Source organism: Xenopus tropicalis, chromosome 4 (genome assembly GCF_000004195.4).
Source record: "Xenopus tropicalis strain Nigerian chromosome 4, UCB_Xtro_10.0, whole genome shotgun sequence".
Classification (NCBI taxonomy): domain Eukaryota; kingdom Metazoa; phylum Chordata; class Amphibia; order Anura; family Pipidae; genus Xenopus; species Xenopus tropicalis.
Window position 1 is genome coordinate 44,330,956 of NC_030680.2, and position 21,886 is coordinate 44,352,841.

Genomic DNA, 21,886 nt, shown 5'->3' on the forward strand with positions numbered 1-21,886 from the left:
TCATGACATAAAAAAAGTGTTTGATACAGTACCTCACAGAAGGTTAGTGATCAAATTGAGGAATATTGGCCTAGAACATAATATTTGTAATTGGATAGAGAACTGGCTGAAGGATAGAGTACAAAAAGTGGTGGTAAATGGAACATTTTCTAATTGGACCAGTGTTGTTAGTGGAGTATCGCAGGGGTGAGTCCTTGGTCCTTTGCTTTTTAACTTGTTTAGTAACGACCTGGAGGTGGGCACAGAGAGTACCGTTTCTATTTTTGCTGATGACACTAAATTGTGCAAAACTATAAGTTCCATGCATGATGCTGCCACTTTGAAAAGCAATTTGTCAAAATTGGAAAACTGGGCAGCAAACTGGAAAATGAGGTTCAATGTGGACAAGTGCAAAGTTATGCATTTTGGTAGAAATAATATAAATGCAAACTATCTACTAAATGGTAGTTTGTTGTGGGTATCCTTAATGGAGAAGGATCTAGGTGTTTTTGTAGATAACAAGTTGTCTAATTCCTGGCAATGTCATTCTGTGGCTACTAAAGCAAATAAAGTGCTGCCTTGTATAAAAAAGGCTATTGACTCAAGGGATGAAAACATAATTTTGCCCCTTTATAGGTCCCTGGTAAGGCCTCTCCTTGAGTATGCAGTGCAGTTTTGGGTTCCAGTCCTTAAGATTAATATAGATAATAATAGATTAATATTTATGAGCTGGAGAGAGTGCAGAGACGTGCAACTAAACTGGTAAAGGGGATGAAATATTTAAACTAAGAGGTTAGACTGTCAAGGTTGGTGTTTTCTCTGGAAAAGAGGTGCTTGCGAAGGGACATGATTACTCTGTACAAATACATTAGAGGGGATTATAGGCAGATAGGGGGTGTTCTTTTTTCCCATAAAAATAATCAACGCACCAGAGGCCACCCCTTTAGATTAGAGGAACTGAGTTTCCATTTGAAGCAGCATCTGTCCACATTCCATTTAAGGGCAATTGAAAATGGATGGCTTTGTCTCCTTTGAGAAGTCTCACTCCCTGCAGGCACCAGAGTACAGGTATCGGACCCCTTACCTGGAAACCCATTATCCAGAAAGTTCCACATTACGGAAGAGCCATCTCCCATAGACTCAATTGTAATAAAAAAATTCACATTTTTGAAATCGTTTTCTATTTCTTTGAAATAATAAAAACAGTACCTTGTACTTGATCCCAACTAAGATAGAATTAATCCTTATTGGAGCCAAAATAATCCTTTTTGGTTTTTACTACTGTTTATTAATATTTTTTTTAGTAGACTTAAGGGAGGAGATCCGAATTGCGGAAAGACCCATTATCTGGAAAACCCCAGGTCCTGATCATTCTGGATAATAGGTCTCATACCAAATATCTATGTGAATCGCTGCAAGACTTCCCCAGTTTATTAACCCCTCCAGTGTTTAGGCTGGGGATGAACTCAGGCCCATTGCTGCAAGGTTAGAGTGCTACCCACTGAGCTACCATGCTGCTTTATTTTGCTCTTGTCCTTACTTTTTTTTTTTTTTTTTAGTAACCACTATAGAATACTAGAGACTAAAACTACACTGCATATTTTAGATCGTCCTTACCAGTGCTTTGTAAAGAGCAACAATTATAAATAAATATCAAATGTATACCTGTACTTTATAAACACTGAATCATGTCTGCCACTTTGACAATCAGGCTGCCAGTTTGTCAAGGGTTGTGAAATAATTAATTCTGTAAAGCACTGCAAAAAATGTTGGCACTATAATTAATAGTAATTTAGGTCAACAGAACATCGCAGCTGCTTACTATCTATTTTATTAAACAATAGTATATTTGCTATTGGGCGATATCGAGCTAATTTGATCGTTTGGCCCTAGGGATCAAACGACCTGAGGGGCTCAAATTGGCAGCTTAAATCTGACCGTGTATGGCCACCTTAATTGGTTTGACCCTATAGCCAAACGATCAAATTACAACAATGGGCATAGAAGCTGTCGGACCAAGGACCGCATTAATGAGCCGATGCAGTCCCAAATCAAACCTGTCAGAACGACACCTGGCCAATATTCGGCCAGAAATCAATCAGGAAGGCCTGTTGGGGGAGCCCTATACATGGGCAAATAAGCTGCTGAATCAGTTTAAAGGACTCTAATTGGCAGCTTAAATCGGGTAGTCTCCTCTGCTCCTTTCAGAGCCACTGTCTTTTTACACCATCCACAACCACTACTTTCTCTTGCCTTATTCTTGCTGCTCCTTACCTCTGGAACACTATGTCTGAATCATGGGCGAAACTACAAAGGAAGCAGACCCTGCTTACTGGGGGCCCAGTAAGGCCCTAAATAATGAGCGGTTTCAATATGTAGAATGTGTTAACTTACCATTGTTTTGGGAGCCCTAAATTGAATTTGCTGCGGGCCCAGTAGCATCTAGTTATGTCACTGCCATTAATTCCCCTGCACTTAAAGGAACAGTAACACCAGAAAATGAAAGTGTATAAAAGTAACTAAAATATAAGGTGCTGCAGCCCTGCACTGGTAAAAGTTGTGTGTTTACTTCAAAAAGTCTACTATAATTTATATAAATAAGCTGCTATGTACCCATGGAGGCAGCCATTCAAAGGAGAAAAGGCACAGGCACATAGCAGATAACAGATAAAACACTATTGTATTCTACAGAACTTATCTGTTATCTGCTATGTAACCTGTGCCTTTTCTCCTTTTTTCCAGCTTGAATGGCTGCCCCCACGGCTACACAGCAGCTTATTATATAAATTATAGTAGTGTTACTGTAGCAAACACACCAGTTTTACCAGTGCAGGGCAACAGTGCATTATATTTTTATTACTTTAAAGCTCTTTCATTTTTTGGCATTACTGTTCCTTTAAGGGCCCATTTGTCATGCTGTGTAAAATGAAAATTGCCAAAAACATGGTGTAAAAATCTGTGTAGAATAAATGGAGAAGTTCGCCATCCGAACTCCAGATTTTACACCGTTATTGTCCATAGGTTCCTACAGAAGAAAAAAACACGAAAAAAAAATTACACATATACAACATTTTTTATGCAGTGAAACCTGACGATGTGTTGCGAGTTTTCTTGATGTTTCTTGCACTGCATAATAAATCTGCCCCATAGTCTCTCTTTAAGACAAAACTCAGATTCTACCTTTGGGAGCACTAAAACATTATTTTGTCTAGTCCTGCAATTAAGGGCCAGTGCCCAAACTTTGTGCACTTTTGTCCTACAATTTGTTATTGTATATAATCCATTCACTTAGACTGTTAACTCTATGGGGCACGGACCTCCTTCAAATTGTTTCTCATTCCACATGTAACTTAAAGGAATACTGTTATGGAAAATGTGTTTTTTTTCAAAACGCAAAAGTTAAGCGCTTCTCCAGTAGAATTCTACATTGAAATCCGTTTTGACACAAACAGATTTTTTTATATTTAAAATTTCACATGGGGCTAGCCATATTCTTTATTTCCCAGGTGCTACAGTCATGTGACCTGTGCTCTGATAAACTTCAGTCACACCTTACTGCTGAGCTGAAAGTTAGAGTGATATCACCCTCCTCCCAGAAGCCGATCAGCAGAAAAATGGGAAGGTAGCACAATCCAAGTCTGGCTTGGGACTCCTCTGGTTACATGAAACTAGGAGAAACAATAGGTTACCTGAAAGCAGTTCTAATGTATAGCATGGCTCTTTCCGAAAGCTCAGATTCAGGCACAATGAACTGAGACGGCCACCTACACACCAATATTACAACTAAAAAAAATACATTTGTTGGTTCAAGAATAACATTTTTAAATGGTAGAGTGAATTGCTATGTAAACAGTGTAATTTAGAAATAAAAAGTATACCATAAAAATACATGACAGTATCCCTTTATGCTTATTTATTGTATTTATTATTCTTCCTCCCTGTGTGTTATGTATACTGTAAGTTTGTACAGTGCTACTTATCCTTGTAGTGCTTTATACATAGTTATTAACACAGCTGCATTAATGTGTTGTCACTATTTAAATAAAAAAAATATGCAACTTAACATCTCATTGTGCTTAGTCTGCATTATTTTTCCCAAGAAAATTAGTTGGTAGAAGTTGCTGAGCTTAGAGCACATGAGCAGTTTTTTTGGGGCATTTGCCCATTTGTTACAGGGTTGCCACAATCTGGTTTTGTGGATCTGGATAAGCCCAGTTTTCAGAGGGGGTGTCCAGGTCAAAACTGGACATGTGGCAACCCTTTCTCAAATGGAGCAAATACCCTAAAATATCAATAAGACTAGTATCGGGCATATTTTATCTATTTTGTAATCATGAAAACTATATGGTTTAAGTTATTAAATGAGTGCAACAAGGCAAAAGGGGAAATTGGAGCACCTCCATGTATGTTTTTTGTGAAGCAGATAATAAGATTACCATGTACCTCACAAGAACCTGAAATTGGGGTGGCTTCAGTTTTTCGTGTTTGACCTATTTAGCTCAAGAGATATTAAAAACTGACTTTTTTATATTAAACAAAAAGTATGTTCAGCACAATCCCCTAGTTATTAAACAAGGAAATATGGTGGTCTTTTAATAGTGATAAAAGCTCAAAACAAAGAGGAACAAATATTTGTTTCTAGAAAAGGTGGCAACCCTACATGGAACAAACATATTATTTCAAAAATCTATATAATACTGTGGGTTTCGTGCACTTTCACTTTGCCACCAGGTAAGCTTGTAGTGCATAAATATGGTAAAATATGGTCAGCCTATGTTTGTATTCAAACAAAATGAAAGGAATTAATTATGATGTGTTCTACAAGCTTCTAGTATATTGTTTTTTCTGTGTCTGCAGGGGGTCTGGATAGAGAAGCAGAAGAAGAGGGTCAAACTTTGGAAGATGGCAACAGCGTGACCAGCCACGAAGAGAGGATTGAGGAAGAGGAGCTGGAAGATGAATCAATTTACACTTGTGATAACTGCCAGCAGGATTTTGATTCCTTGGCTGAATTGACGGAGCACCGGACCCAGCATTGCCTAGGAGGTAATCCTGGACTAAGTTTGCAGGTCTGACAGGTGGTTAGCAGTGTAATTGGACAATGCAGCTGTAGGGGGTCTCAAGTGTGAATAAGGAATTAATCATTTTTTTTTTTTTTTTTTACAGATAATGTCATTTTTAGTGTTCTACTGTTTGGTAGATCAGGTTCAGTTAAATATATATTTCTGTCTACGAAAGAAATATACTTTTCTTGTATGTACAACTGTTGCAACTCTCCTCTTTTAGAAAAGCAATGCCAGATTTCTAACCCTAGAGCTGTTGACTCAAACTTCACGAATAAATGCTGGCATAAAATTCTACTTGACTTAGAACAAAAATGTATGGGGGTACATACAAATCTGCTCTGCGTGCCTACACCCAGGCCAATGCAATGGCTATGGGTGCAGGCACATCAATAAGCTTTTGAATCATAGGGGTGAATTCTCAGCCTGCTTTTATCCGCAGGCCTAGAATCTGTGTGGCAGTGCCCTAAGAGACCCTGTACCACACTTTTTTCCATTGTGAAGTGGTGTATTAAGGCACCTGAAGCTTTTTGTAGAATCTGTGCATGAAAACCAGAGGGACGTCAAGTCCCAGAATACATCAATTCATAGTAGAACAAGGTGAGGAAAAGGTTCCATGAAATTCTAAGTCCTGGAAATGTGTGCAGTGTTACAAAGTTGAAATATTTGTGGTTTTGATAATCGTCTCTTTAAAAAACGATGGTTAAGTGTACATTCTTGTACAAAGGCAAATTTGACCATGTTTTTAGGTGCATATAGTTGTGAAAGCACACATAGTTGCAATTTTTTTTTTTACATTGGCACAGAAGTGAAACTGCGGGTTACATATTTGCTATAGGTTTCTGACATTAAAGTGGCCTTATGTAAAAGTTCAGTCTACAAAAGATCTTCATTGTGTTACATTGCATGGTACCACTACCCTAAGTACAGTGGTGTCATCATAGGGTTGCATGAATTTACATGCCTACTGCAAACTATATGCAGCGGGGCACACGGGAGCAGGTAGGGGTGGGCAGGTTGCCATTCGCGTGGGGCCCTCCAAAGAGCTTTTTGCAGGGGCATTTGGGGCTGTGTGGTTACGCAGCTGTCTGTACAAAGAGTGGCCTGATGTAATGGTGCAGAACTAGATATGTTCAATAGGTTAACCAGGGGACGTATATGGTACATGGAGAGGCAACATTTTACGGATTTATTATATGCTGAATTATAGATCACAACCCTGTGTAGTGGCATAGACATATGAGAAAATGGCAGCTAAATTAAGTCAAGTAACTAATAGATAGAACCCATAGTTAAACCTTTAAACTGAATGTACAAGTATGCTGTAGAATGCCTGATTCTTACCAATTCTTCAGTTGGTCTTAAAGGAATTCTGTCATGGGAAAACCTGTCACCTGTACTGCTAAAAGTGGTAACATAGTACCATAGTAAACTAGGTTGAAAAAAGCCATAATGTCCGTCAAGTTCACCATTATGCCTATATATTAATCTGCCTAATTTGCTAGTTGATCCAGAGGAAGGAGAAAAAACCCCATCTGAAGCTTCTCTAATTTTCCTCAGAGGGGACTCCAAGATGGCATTCGGACCAGTCCCTGAATCAGCTTGAAAGAGATCTTGGTACTTGGTAGATATCGGAATAGTACTCAGTAGTAAGAAATCCAAGTCCAGATAGGTTATCTGAAAGCAGTTCTAATGTATAGTGCTGGGTCCTTCCGAAAGCTCAGAATCAAGCACAATGCCCTGAGATAGCTGCTAACACAAAATATTACAACTAAAAAAATACATTTGTTTGTTCAAGAATACATTTTTAAATAATAGTGAATTATTTCCTATGTAAACAGTATAATTTAGAATGAAAACTACACCAAAAAATCATGACAGAATGCCTTTAATTTCATAATTTTACTTTTAATTTTTTTGCTTTTTTTTGCTTCTTTCTATTGTTAATCTTTTTATTCACGCTCACTATTTCACCTTCCATCCTCTCATTCAAAAGTAAATAAGACCGTAACAACCAGTGTCCCCTTTGTGCATTGTTAATGCACTTACTAGATTCTGTTAACCCTGGGGCTGCTGATTCTCAGTTTAGCCAAAAGGTTTTATTTTTCAGATAAAAAAATAGTTAAAATAACTGCTAGTGTGCTCAGTAAAATCACCATATTAATATAGTCAGTTTATCCATTATTGCAACCAGATAGTTGTTTAGAAGTTAGAATGTAAACTGAGTAGTAGAGGGGCCTTAAGGGTAATAGCACATGGTATGTTTTGTTGCCCACACTTAGGGGCAGATTTATCAAAGTACGATTTTCGTACGTTTAAAAAGCACGGGCTTTTTTAAGTACGAAAATTTTGTATTTGAAAGTACAAAAAAATCGTATCTGATTGTATAATGGCCAAAAAGTATGATTTTTTTTGTATCTGAACAATCGTAACATGCAGGAAAACCTTGCTGACTTTGATCCTTCTGTGCATGGTTTTGGAAGCCTCCCATAGGACTCAATGGCACTCTGCAGCTCCAACCTGGCCCAAGGAAAGTCACGATACCGAAGCTTGAATGAATCCGAAACCTTCGTACTCAGCGCAACAATACAATTTTGTTGCACTTTTTGTCGCAAAGTACAAAAAAGTTGCAGAAAATGGACAGAATTCACACGGCTGAGGGCACCTGGGAAACATGTCTAGCCCCATATCAAATTTCTAAATTAAAGGGGTGGTTCACCTTTAATTTAACTTTTAATTATGTTATAGAATAAACAATTCTAATCAACTTTTTCAATTGTTCTTCCTTATTTATTTCTTATAGTTTTTGAATTATTTGCCACCTTAACTTTGGAGCTTTTAGATGGGGGTCACTGACCCCTGTAGCCAAAAACTATTGCTCTGTGAGATTACAGTTTTATTGCTATTATTACTTTTTATAACTTTTTTTCTCCTATTCAATCCCTCTCCTATTCATATATCAGACTCTCATTCAAACCACTTCCTGGTTGCTAAGGTAATTTGGACCCTAGCGACTAGATAGCTGCTATAACTCCAAACTAGAGAGTTGCTAAACAATTATTGAAATAATTCAAAAACTGCAAGCGCTATTAACTGATGTAATTTGTACCCTGTGATAGAATCCCTTTCAACATAAATTTGCAGAAAAGCAGTAATTCACAACAATGAACTTGGGTTACCTCAGCTCTCGTACATGCACATCTGGTTTTCAAAGAGAATGTTCTTTGCCTTTGTGTGAATGCTTTTTTATAAACTGGTTTGCTTGACCTGTGGTCATTTTTGTCTGTTAGAGTCTTGGTTATCTTTGTTTTCTTTAGTGTACCGTTCTGACAAAGGGTACATATTAGGACTAGGGATGCACCAAACCCACCCTGATGGATTCTGCCGAATCACAAACCGAATCCAAACCCTAATGAGCATTTGCTAATTAGGATTGGGAAGGGTTAAAAATTGCCCTGCGTGCACCAAAAATGGTTTACTCCTACCATTTAACCCTTCTGAATGCTAATTATCATACGCTAATCTATGCTAATTAGGGTCCGGATTCATTTCGGCAGGGACTGTGGATTCGGCCCGAATCGCAAACTGAATCTGGGATTCAGTGCATCCCTAATTAGGAACTATTTTTTAAATATTTTTTCCTCTGTAGGGATTTTAAATCCCCAATAGCAAGCACTATTACTTTTATATTATTTAGTTTCTTTTTGACCAGAATAATTGGCAGCTTGTGAAATTCTCTTTCTCTAGTTTTTTGTTCTTTTTAACTGCAAACCCTTTCTAGCAACCTACAGCAAATTTTAAATACACATTGCTTGTTAGCTGTTTGTTTCTTTTCTCTATTTACTCTACTGTCCTATTTACTTTAGTTTTGCAAAAAGTACCACATTCCCTCTTCACCCTTCCAACATCTATTCCTTTTGTTTTTGGAAACTTGGTCACATGGGCCATTGTTTTTTTAACCTCTTGAACAAGCAGCAAAGCAATACACTTTGCAAAGCAGTAAAGATGCTGGCCCCCCTCAAAGCCCCTGATAGTGGAGGTAGGACTGGCATATGACATGGCTCTTGACGGTGGTAGATTCTGTGACACAAGAAGCAATAACACGTCTGTAGAGCAGTGAGCCAATGGTGATAATTGGGTAAGTTACTAGCTTCTTCTGCCCATAGTAATTGGGCTTCTCTTCCCTTGACCCTGCAAGTATTAGAACTACATCAAAAGAAAAAGTGTAAGTAGCCGACAAGGTTAAAGTTCTCCTTTTAGGAATACAGGCATACAAATTTACCCTTTAATAACCAGTGGTGACCCATATTATTAGTACCTCCATAAGCCTCTACATTCATACAGTGAGGCAATGTTGCGCCAATTAGATATTCCACAGCAATAATTAAATAAAAAAATTAAATTAAAAATAAAAAATTTCTGATACGTTTAAAGTTGTCAAAACCAGGCTTGCACAATTTTGTTGTTTTATTCAACATAATTTTTTGGATCTAGAAAAAAATCACAATAACAAAGTTATTGACATCCTAGACTTAACATTTGTTATCACCTCCTTTTGGAAGAATAACTGATATCAAGTGCTTCCTATAACCAAGAACTTTGTCTCTCTTTTGATATGACAACCTTCTTTTGCATACTGCTTCCATTTCCCTCAGATTTGAAGAACGCCTTCTCAGAGATGCTGTTTTCACATCAGTGTTGAGTTTTCAATCTGGACCCACAACTGTCCACTTCTGAACAGCATTTTGCTTTTAACCTTACTAAGTACTTTATCTTATTGACTTGCTGAAAGCCCATGATCTATGAAGGAGATCCAGGTTTTTGTCATTGGGTGTAATATTGCACTGTAAATTGCCTTGTCAGTCTCCTGATTTGCAAAGACTTAAGGCACCTAGTAACAGGGCAAAGCAACCAACAATTTTTATTATTATTATTATTTTTATAGCACCATCAGTTTACGCAGCGCTTTACAGAATAGAGGAAGACTTTATTTTTACTTGTAAACAGAGATGTGCCTTCCCAAAAACCTTTGATTTTGTCTCTTCTGTTAACTGGACATTATCCCAAATGGATTTTGATTTGTTCAGGTGTAATGTAGCAATATCCATTTGGTTTCTTTATGTTTTTCTTCTCTTTAGCAGCTGGGTCTTCACAGTCTCCTTAGGCCAAATACCAAAACCTTATATGCGCTTAAGGTTGGCACTTTCTAAACCTAGTTGGTCACTACACAAATCTTTTTGAAATAGGGTTACAGCCTGGATTTCAGAAGGGCTGTCGGTGTCAAAACCCCCTGCCCGGTTTTCTAAATTAGGAAAACCGAGCAGGACTCACTGAGACTGATGCGGTGATCGGGCAGTGATGTCACGGCCTGCCCGGTGACAAACACTGGCAGACGTGGCAACCCTAGTTAGAAATCATGTTGAAACTGATGAATCTTGTGAAAACTAGTAAGTAATACTTGTAATCCATAGCAATCATATTAAAAGATTAAGAGCAGCAAGAGATCTCGTCTTGTGGATATTAATTGTAATAAAAAGATCATACTTCATGAATCTAAAAAAAAAATAATCTTTTGCCGTGCATATTTTCCTGTGACTTTTTCGTATATTTGTGCGTCTTTTTTCGTTCTTTGCAACAAAATTGTATTGTTGCGCCGAGTACGAAAGTTTTGGATCCATTCACAGTTCTGTCATAACTGGTCTACGCAGACTCCCGTGTGTCATACATTTATTGGCCTGAAGTGCTTAGGTCCGCTCAGTGGGGACCACCTTCTTATAAATTATGCTGCTTTTTAGACCATTTTGTACACAACTGAAATTAATTTTTCAGCCCTATTGTCTGAAATGGGTTGCACTACCTCTCAAGTGCTGTAAATATAATGTATATTTATGGATTAAAGTAAAATACACACCTTATAAATATCACCCAACTATATATAGGGCTTATGCTAAAAATCAATTTATAAACTTTATATGAAAGTGTTATTCAGGTACCCCCAGTTGTTGCCTGGGTCTCAGGTTAACAAATAAGAATTAGTTCATTATATAGGGGCTGTAACAGGGAGGGAAATTATAAGTATATATCTCTCTTAATTAGAGAGGGCCTTCTCTCAAAAACTGTTTTTGCCTAATGAAGGAAAATGCAATTCTAAGCAAAACATTTAAAAAACAATACGATTTCAGTTATTTTAAAATGTAATTGTTATTTAAAGCAGTATCAGTCTAACACTGTTTACATTCTCTGCTTCATTGTTTAGTTTAAAGTATGTACAGTACAAGCATAGTTAAAGGATCTTATATTTTAGTTTTGTATATTGCTTCTTTAAAGGACATGTAAAACCTACATTTGCCTACAATGTATATCAGTTGGGCATGTCTCCCCCACCCAAATGGCATCATTTGTACTGCATATATCCCCTCCACTTGCTAGCACCATCACATTTTCCTAAAGAAAATAGCAGCTTTTACCCGGTGGCCATTTTTCCTCTGATATATAATCAGATACATTTAAATCTGCAAACAGCCTACACACACACATACCCTTATTCAGCATACATTTCATCAAGAATGCAGGCTCATACAGGCAGAACTGTCTCTGATAAAAGTTCTGCTTTGTTTGAGCACTGTAATGGTAAAACTGAGGAGAAAAAATTGAAGCAGACAGCTAGAGCTGAGTTTCTATGGGAACCAGCAGTGCCATCTCTTTACTGGCTGGTAGACTGGGGGGTGTGTTTAGTAATCTGAGTTTAGAACAACTGAGCATGTCTGGCAAGCCAGAAATCAAAGCAAATTCCCAAGGGGGGGGGCGAGTGTGTTACAGGAGGAGAAGGAAATCTAAGTGATTAAGGGGATGCTTGCAGCCTTACTATTAACCTCTGGACAACCAGTGTGGCAGGTATTGAAAAATTTCAAGAGTTCACTGAATACCTTTTTGTGTGTGGATTTTACATGTCCTTTAATCTAGGTCTCACTAATAATGTTCTGTATCTACCCACAATATAATATGACATCAGTTAATTTGTATTTTGCTTCACGCTTGACAGCTAGTACACATTTTCAGGCATAAGGCTATATCATTGTTTAAGGGCAGTTTCCTTTGTATTTAACTGGGAATGTCACAGGTGTTTTTAGGTCTTGTAAATCCACCTGTTGAGAAATGTGTTGTTTGATATTTGTCTGGCCTGGGCACACGGAGCGTTTGGTCCTCTTTCTCATTTTCCCATTTTTTTTAGGCTCCGCTCCCTTATGTATGTGCACCTGCCCTGAAAAGTACAGCTTCGGACTGAAGTCACCAACTTTTGCTTTTATCTGCCCGACCTCTGCTCTGTGTACCTGTGCTCAGGCGAATCTGTACTTTTCAGTGCAGTTGCACGGAGCTGTGTAAGGAAGTGGATCCACTTCTCTCAGCCTGAAGAAAAAGCACAGGATTAGAGAAGCAGACCAAATGCGCCGTTTGCCCAAGCCCTTAGAATACAATCATGGTTTGGATTACTTCACTTTAAATGTGCACCATCTGTTACTGTGCTTCTGTGTGTGTACCTGATATTAGGGCTGGAAAGGGGTAGGCAGGGTTTATAGGTTCTTAGGGTGCACCTGTTGGATTCCCTACTGCTTCCTGCTCAGCTTTCTCTGTGCTGAGCACTCTAGAGTAATGCAGAGTGGCCTGGCACACGCAGTGGCGAATGGAGGGTATTCTGTGTGTCTGGTACTGCAGTTTGTAAATTCAAATGAGCATGTGCACTGGGGGCAGGGGTGGGCCTACACTTCCTCCCAGACTCTCCGCTCAGGACAAAATCTTGACAATACAGTTGACCCTGTCTCAGGAATGCTTTACCACCTTACATCAGAAAATCTCCCACATGAAGGCTGATGACAGGGAAATTAGTTGCCGTGGTTAAATATCTGCTACCATGGGCAACTAATCTCCCCAAAATGCCTTTCCACTGGCAGCAAAGTGAATCAAATTTTTATGACAACGCCCACTTTGTGGCCACGCCCCAATTACCACACCCCATTAATTTTTAAAATAGTTAAAATTGTGCCCCCAGTGGCCCAATAGATAGCACCCCCATAGACAGTGCCCCCCATACACAGTGCCCCATTTTCCCCCATAGACAGTACCCCCCATAGACAGTGCCCCCAATTGACCCCATAGACCGTGCCCTCAATTGTCCCACAGACAGTAGCCCCCATACACAGTGCCCCCATAGAAAGTACCCTCCATACACAATGCCCCCATAGAAAGTGCCCCCAATTGCCCCCATACACAGTAGCCCTCCTTACACAGTGCCCCCCATACACAGTGCCCCCCATACACAGTGTCCCCCATACACAGTGCCCCCATACACAGTGGCCCCATACACAGTAGCCCCCAATTGCCCCCATAGAGAGTACCTCCAATAGAAAATGCCCCCCATACACAGTAGCCCCCAATTGCCCCCATAGAGAGTACCTCCAATAGTAAATTCCCCCCATACACAGTGCCCCCCATAGACGCTGCTTCTTGTGGCTCCTGCTCCTTATGCGGCTCCTTCTACAGCGGCGACAGGCCCTTTTATAAGGTTGCGCCCCGTGCGTACGTGTGACGTCACACGTACGCACGGGCGCAACCTTATAAAAGGGCCTGTCGCCACCATACAAGTAGCAGAATAAAAAGCAGGAGCCACAGGGACGGAGCCGGAGCGCTTGGCTGCAGCCAGCGCATCACGCTGGCCTGGATATTTTAATTAATGTTCTGCATTTTCTTAATGCGGGACATTCATTGAACAATCCGGGACAGCGGGATGCGCTGTAAAAACCGGGGACAGTTGGGGGGTATGAGGGCTTCGTTTTTCCGAAGTAGTACAAAGTTTCCTCCTGAAGGCAACTTTGCAAGACTTCAGAAAAACAAGTGACACATATGCTTTTGCACCGGCAATTCACTTTAGTGCTTGTGAAAAGGCATTTAAGGGAGATTAGTCACCTGTAGTAGCCAAGATTAACCATGGGTGACTAATCTCCCTTTGGGCCCTAAGCCTTTTTTAAAAGCTCCTTAAAAGTTGCTTTCTAATAAAAGCTTTTAGCCAGTCTTCCTTTGCAGTAGCAAACTGTTGACCTATTCGCCACCCCTTTTTGTGTCTGTCTCCTCTTCCTAATAAATTGTAAGCTCTTTAGGGTAGGGGTGTCATCCCAGCTATATATTCAAACATTTGGGCATAGATTTATCTATTTTTAATGTCTAATTTTACAATTATACCTGCGTTTGTGCTTTTGCCCTGTAAAGCACTGCGTACATTTGTGGTGCATAATCATAAAAAAATGCATACATACTGCAGGTTTTTGTGTCGGCAGTCTGAAAAAATGAAAAAAGAGAATTCAGTGAAGTGCAAGATGGTGCTTGCCAACCCCACTGTTCATCTGTGCATCTGTGCAACAGTGCACAACTTCTGTTACAGTAACAGCCGGTGGGTGGGGATAAGGGGGGCCTTGGGTTGGGTATAGGGTTTGGTTCTCCTTTAAAGAACAATAAAGTTCCATTTCAATTATAGCCTTTAGGAAAACATTCCTGACAAAATATATTTTGGACCTTCAATTTAAACTGTTTAACTATTTAAGTGTTAATTCTCATGTAGTCCAATTGTTATTCCTTTTAAGAACGCACTCAGTTGAATATTAGGATCCTTGTGTTTGTAAAATTGCAGCTGGACGGATACTAAAACAGCAGGGAAGGGAAATCCTCCAGTCTCAGACAAGACTTCTGGATCAGTATCCTTTAGGAAAATAAACATGTTTCAGTGTCTCAGTGAAAGCTAGAAAAGTATTGGCTAAAGTGTTAAGAGTTAAATGAGATCTAGAGTCACAAACAAAATGTAGTTATGTTGGTATTACCTAAGCAAAATTATATATATTTCCACATTTTGGAAAAAACCCTGTTTCCCACTGGCTGTTCATCTGCTCAAACAAAAAAAAAAAAAGTGCTCATTAGCATGAGCAGCTCTCATTTTAACCCAATGACAGGGAATAAAATCACATAGAAATAATGAAAGTGTTTTCCATTGTTGCTTATTTTTATAGCAAAAGGTTGAGGTTAAATGTTGAAAAGTGCAAAGTTATACACACTAAATGGTAGTGTGTTGGGGGTATCCTTAACTGAATCCCCCCCCACTAATCTTTGTACATATTAATTCCTCTGATGCTGCAGTGGTGTGCAATATTTTTTGCAGTGACAATGAAAGGATTAAATATTTTTTCTGCATCATCACAGTCTATATGTTCTTTGTCAGCTTTAGCTTTAAGACAAAAGTATAAGGTGCAGTGTGTTTGCAGAACACTTTTAGGTTTAGGGTAGCTATGTGTTTACTGTTATTAGTGTGCACTTTGTTATGAGTAAATGAGTCCTAAAAACACATCACAATTAATCTGGTTCACTGCATGTAACAGAAGTAAACATTTTTGACCACCTTCTTTTATTAAGCAGTATTAGCAGTACACATTTCATAATTTCCTTTTGCCTACAAGCAGATGGCTGCAGTCAGGCCTCTAGAATCCATAGCTTTAAGTATTTAGCTCAGCTAAAAATGAAAGCATTCCAAGCCTTGGGTGTTTGGACATCCCAGGGGGGCAAGCGGTTCAGGTCTGGCCTCCCAGAGCTCTGCTCTCTGCAAGTATATTTCCATTCTCTTCTCACAACCCCCCTCCACTCCACCTCCGTCACCTAGGCAGCTAATTCCTCTGTGCCCCCTTCTCTGTATTAAAGCCACAGATCACCTTTCTCAGCTCAATGTTATCAATGCTGTTGACTGATGTCTCAGGCTTAGAAATTACTATACATGTATATGTATTTATTTATAAAGCGCTACTTATGTATACAGCACTGTACAGTAAAATAGATAAATACAAACGGGTTATTAAAATAATAGATAAATACAAAGTATAACAAATACAAATAAATACAAGGTACAGTTGCAATAAGTTTAAGAGTCAAAAAGACAAGAGGATGGAGGTCCCTGCCCCATAGAGCTTACACTCTATATGGTCTGCTATGAATGTAAATATCATAGTGTAAGACTCTATACATATTCAGAAACTTATTATTATTTTATATTATGAAAGCTTGTATTTTTATGGGTTTTTACATTTCATTATACTAAATTAAAACTGTTTACTCTGTAGCCTCACTACACTTATTTTTGGCTCCTTTATTAATATTTTCATTGTTATGGTCAAAACAGTTAACCTTTAAAGGAGAAGGAAAGGCAAAGTCACTTGGGGGTGCCAAAATGTTAGGCACCCCCAAGTGACTTGAATCGCTTACCTTTTACCCCGGGCTGGTGCCCCTGTTCAGAGAGAACCGCACCAGCGCGGGGTAGCTGCAGCGCTTCCTCCTTCCTTTATCGCTCGCACGCGCGCATGCGCTGTGATGCAGGGATTCTGGGGTGAAGTGTTAAAGTTTCTTAATGAGAAGCTTGCCTTCCCAAATATTCGCTCTGCAGAACTTTGTCTGCTAGGACTGTGCTACCTGCAGTTGCTTTACTATGTTACGAAATGCATGACTTGGGCAGGGCCAAATACCTGCCCTCTTTTTGCCCCAAGCTACTGGCCTAGAAATAATCACCACTTACAACTTGTCCTTCGATTGGAAAATATATTGGCCACAGCTTTATTACATAACATAAGCAATAAAATACATAAATACATCATAAATATAAATAACAAGTAAACAGTATTAACAAGTATAATAACAAATACTAAACAGTAATCCTTCGAGCACTGAAGTCCCTGGCAATGGACCAAACTAAATGCATGACAACCGTACCGGCCACCAGCCTCTCGTGCCTTCCAACATTTTGGGTACGCAGGGTTGCATGCTTCAACCAAGGTATCAATATAACGTAACACCTCCCAGAGACCCATCGCTCTTAGAGAGGAAACATCCAAAACCATGTCCCATTGAACAAGTGGGACTTGCTAAACTCAGCACTGCCAACAAAATCTATCTCCATTGCCAGGGACCCGCTGCCCGGCTGTGACAACAGGCCATCCTCCCTTAACTACTTGCTTCGTCATATCCCCAACATACTCACCTTCTTGGATCAACTTAACTTGTATCCCATTACCTAGGCCACATTTGTGACAACTAACACAAAGGGTAACAATGGGAAGGCGGGTGGGACTAATGTCGCATCTGAAGTTTTCTCCAACATTGCAAATGTGCAGTTTTGTAAAGCACTGCCTAAATTGCTTACACTGTCAAGATGGTGATTTTGGCTAAAAATCCCGTGCATGGCAGAAGATCAGCAGTTTACTGTGCCATACCACCGGCTAGAATGTAAATCACCGGTGGGATGGCATAAGCGTTGCTGCGATCTCCTGCGGTCACCCAAAGTTGTCTTTAGAGGAAACTTCGGTCGACTGCGGGAGATTGCTGCGGCGCGTATGCCATCCCACCGGCGATTTACATCCTAGCTGGTGGGATGGCATTGCAAGGAGATAAGTCGCCCGCGACAATGGAGATTTTGTCGCGACGCAACTAATCTCCCTGTGTGTCACTGCCCTTAGACCGCTCTTGTGCCCTCTTTGGTTACTGCTATTACAATAGGTATCACTTCTTTCTTATCATAAACAGTTGCAAATGAACATATATTTGCATTTGACAGAACCCCCTTTGGGTGTTTGGGGGATTAGCAGGAAATAATTCAGATGGTAGTAGAGTCAAGTGATATTCATTTGGGTCTCTGGAATAAAAACAGGTAGTTCACATGAGAGAAAATGCAATGGAAATCATGGGGTATTTTGCAGAAATTATATTTTAAAGAAAATGAGCTTCATTCATCAGATCATACTTATTTTCAAGGGGCAAGGAAAGCCGAATTTTAGGGGGGGGAAGGGGGGGTAGTAACATGCATGTAAATCTCTTGCCAAAGACAACACTGCAGTGATAGCTAGCACCGCAACTTTGGCCATCTTAGCTTATTTCGGGAAAATACAAACTATGTGTTTTTAATATTCATTCTCGTAGGGTAGGAAGATTGTTTTTACTTCTCTTTTTTCTTCTTCTTTGGTTTAACTTTTTTTTGTTTAACTCTTTTGTGTATTTTCTTGCCTTCACTTCCTTTCTCTTGTCTACAACTTTCACATCTTATCCATTTTTGTTATCTCAATTTTGAACCGCCAACATACTTTTGCCTCAACTTTACTCATAGCCTTTTTTGCACCTGTGGTGAAAACACTGACTCTACTTACTACTGATGTATCTGTGTGCATTGACAGGACTGGATTTGCACATGGGAGTGGATTTCAGTCAGGAAATGCAAGCTTAAACATTTTCTAGATGAAATGTGCTTTGTGTGCTCACTAATCGATGGATTCCAATTCTTTCTATACATACAGATTCTAAGTGGTGGGGGCTATATTGGTGTAAAAACCATCAAGTTTGCCTTTTTTGGCTTTAACTGGAGCCCCTCTGCACGAATACGCAGTGACAGGCTGGTAACGATTGTTTCTGTTACTACACATATAAAATGGGTGCGGGCAGAATTGGTCTTTTTTGTGTTCCCAAAGAAACACATGTGTTGCATAGGCCTTAATCCCTAATTTCAAATTTCTGTTGCACATCATCCCACTGAAATTGTAGGCATTCTCTCTCTCTCTCTCTCTCTCTCTCTTTCTCTTTCTTTCTGTCTTTTGCTCTCAGATTATGAAATATGGATGGTACCAGACCCTGTATGTGGAGACAGGCTGGCAGAGAGCAGAATGTCTCTCTAGGCCCTGCCTTGTGCATGCACCTAAACACTTCAGTGAGCAATCTGTCAACATGTCAGCAACACATGTTTTGTAAAAAGCTTCCAGTGGGAGTAATGACTCCCACCAGGACTCCGAAAATGCTTTGAATTCAGCAGATTTCTATTGCAGGGATCCCCTGGGGTCCCTTTTACAATGCCTACATTTCAGAAATTTGAGCCACAGACCCCTGGGGCTTTCCTTTCATAATGCCTGAAAATGTAGGGTTATATTGTTGGATGTCCCCATGGGTTCTTTATTAATACCTGAATTCTGAGGAACTGGAAATTACCCAGAGCACGGCAGGGTCCCAGATACACACCAGGAAGAGGAGGAAAACTCTGCAGGGAGATTTTTCTCTTTCTCTCTTCCCTTCATGCAAGACTGAAGTGGAGAATTTGCCAAAGGACAAAATAGTGTTTTTTCCTTTTGCCTGAGCTGCCTTTAAAAACATGTATAGTAAAAACAATGCAGACCTTAAAGCCGACAACAGTGCAGCTGCTTTACTGATGAGATAAAGGAAATGTATCCTAAGTTCAGATATCACAGAGTTAAAACTTTGAGAGTAATATCTGCAGGTCTGCATTGTGTATTGGACGGTTAAAGATTTTTTTTTCTTGGAGAAATTAAGGGGGTAGTTCATCTTCCAAACACTTTTTTTTCTGTTTTCCTAATATCAAGTATAAAGTTGCATGTATTCAGGTTCTCATGAATGTAGCATCTCCGTAAAGGGGGGTACTGACTCTCTAAGCTGGTAAAATTTTATACCTTAGTTGTTAGTTATTAACTTCAAATCTACTAAGCATAGACCATGAGCTTTATTAAAGCCAGCAATTACAACTGATACATAGATGCTGTCTAAATGAAACCTTCCTAACTGGATCAAGAGGGATTGAAAATATTCCTTCCTGACTCCAAGAGGGCAATTGAACTAGTCCCTGAATCAACTTTGTACTAAAAGTTAATTTCAGTTACCTTGTGTTTTCTTTCTTTGTTTCTAAAAAAGCATCTAACCTTATTTTAAAAATCTATTATACTTGCTAGTAAAACCACTTAAGGGAGAGGTTTCACAATTTCACAGCTCTTACTAACTAATAACTTCATATTAAAAGAAAACCTCATTTTTCATATTAAAAGAAAACCTTGTTTCTGTTAACCTAAATGGATGCCCATGTGCTCAGTGGAAGAATCTACCAGTATATAAAGAGTTTATGTAATATATACAGAGGGTTTATTATGTTGTATGCTTTTATATTTATACCTGGTAATTATATCGCTCCCTTCAATCTGATCTTGGCCAACCTTTCCCCACAACTGAGATCCTCCATATTCTTTATCAGTTTAGTTCCTTTTCTTTGGACTTTAATTATTTCATTAATATCCATTTAAGAATATCTATTAAATCAATGCCCCATTTACCCCAAACCTCAAACTAACTGATCCTGAGCTTTCAGGTGTACCTAGGAATGCAAAAGGCCATTCTCTCCAATTCACAACTTCATAACTGTCCCAGTGGTTCAGACTTAAAGAACACATGGTCTTCCGAAATCACATACATATTACAAGACACACATTGAGTGACACCAAAAAATTCACTAAAACTCGAATTCTTCAAATAGAAACTTACTGCTAAGTGCAATACCTACCTTATATAACTTCTATTTTCTAATTTCTTTTTGTTTTAAATGCCTGCTTATCACTTAATAACATGCAATACTTGGTTTACATCTACCACACTTGCTGTGCAGCCTCTAACTTTATTAGTTTCAAAACCCAAATTGAAACAATTGAACTAGCTCTTTAAACTGTCTGTAGTACAGGTATGGGATCCCTTATCCGGAAACCTGTTATGCAGAAAGTTTCCAAATTACGGAAAGGCCATCTCCCATAGACTCCATTATAAGCAAATAATTCTAATTCTTTTTCTCTGTAATAATAAAACACTACCTTGTACTTGATCCCAACTAAGATATAATTAATCCTTATTGGAGGCAAAACAAGCCAATTAGGTTTATTCAATATTTAATTGAATTTTAGCAGACTTAAGTTATGGAGATCCAAATTATAGAAAGATCCCTTATCCGGAAAACCCCAGGTCCCAAGCATTCTGGATACATAGTAACATAGTAACATAGTAAGTTGGGTTGAAAAAAGACATATGTCCATCAAGTTCAACCATAATGCCTATATATAACCTGCCTAACTACTAGTTGATCCAGAGGAAGGCAAAAAACCCCATCTGAAGCCTCTCTAATTTGCCGCAGAGGGGAAAAAATTCCTTCCTGACTCCAAGATGGCAATCGGACCAGTCCCTGGATCAACTAGTACTAAGAGCTATCTCCCATACCCCTGTATTCCCTCACTTGCTAAGAATCCATCCAGCCCCTTCTTAAAGCTATATAATGTATCAGCCAGCACGACTTATTCGGGGAGGGAATTCCACAACTTCACAGCTCTCACTGTTAAAAATCCTTTCCGAATATTTAAATGGAACCTCCTTTCTTCTAAACGGAGTGGGTGCCCTCGTGTCCATTGGAAGGACCTACTGGTAAATAAAACATTAGAGAGGTTATTATATGATCCCTTTATATATTTATACATAGTTATCATGTCACCTCTTAAGCGTCTCTTCTCCAGTGTAAACAGACCCAACTTGGCCAGTCTTTCTTCATAACTGAGACTTTCCATACCCTTAACCAGCTTAGTTGCCCTTCTCTGGACCCTCTCTAACTCAATAATGTCCCGTTTGAGCACTGGAGACCAAAACTGAGCAACATATTCTAGATGGGGCCTTACCAGTGCTCTGTAAAGGGGAAGAATAACCCCCTCCTCCCGTGAATCTGTACCCCTTTTAATACAGCTCAAAACCTTGTTTGCCCTTGCAGCTGCTGCCTGGCATTGCTTGCTACAGCCAAGTTTATTATCTACAAGGACTCCAAGGTCCTTCTCCATTATGGATTTGCCAAGTGCAGTCTCATTAAGGTTATACGGGGCTTGCATATTTTTACTTCCCAGGTGCATGACCTTACATTTATCCACATTAAATCTCATCTGCCACTTAGCTGCCCAGATTGCCAGTTGGTCAAG

The 21,886-nt window shown here is 39.3% G+C and overlaps 1 protein-coding gene across 3 annotated transcripts in view; it reads left to right on the plus strand.

Moving 5' to 3' along the window:
* The window catches only part of znf423 (zinc finger protein 423), a 232,346-nt gene that overhangs the window by 50,272 nt on the left and 160,188 nt on the right, over positions 1–21,886 (plus strand). For all 3 annotated transcript variants that reach the window (XR_208509.4, XM_004913546.4, XM_002937371.4), the window contains exon 3: positions 4,837–5,025. Coding sequence is in view for 1 of the 3 variants with exons in the window: in XM_002937371.4 (XP_002937417.2) it covers positions 4,837–5,025 (189 nt within the window). In the remaining 2 variants the exon portion in view is untranslated. The remainder of the gene's footprint in view (positions 1–4,836; positions 5,026–21,886) is intronic.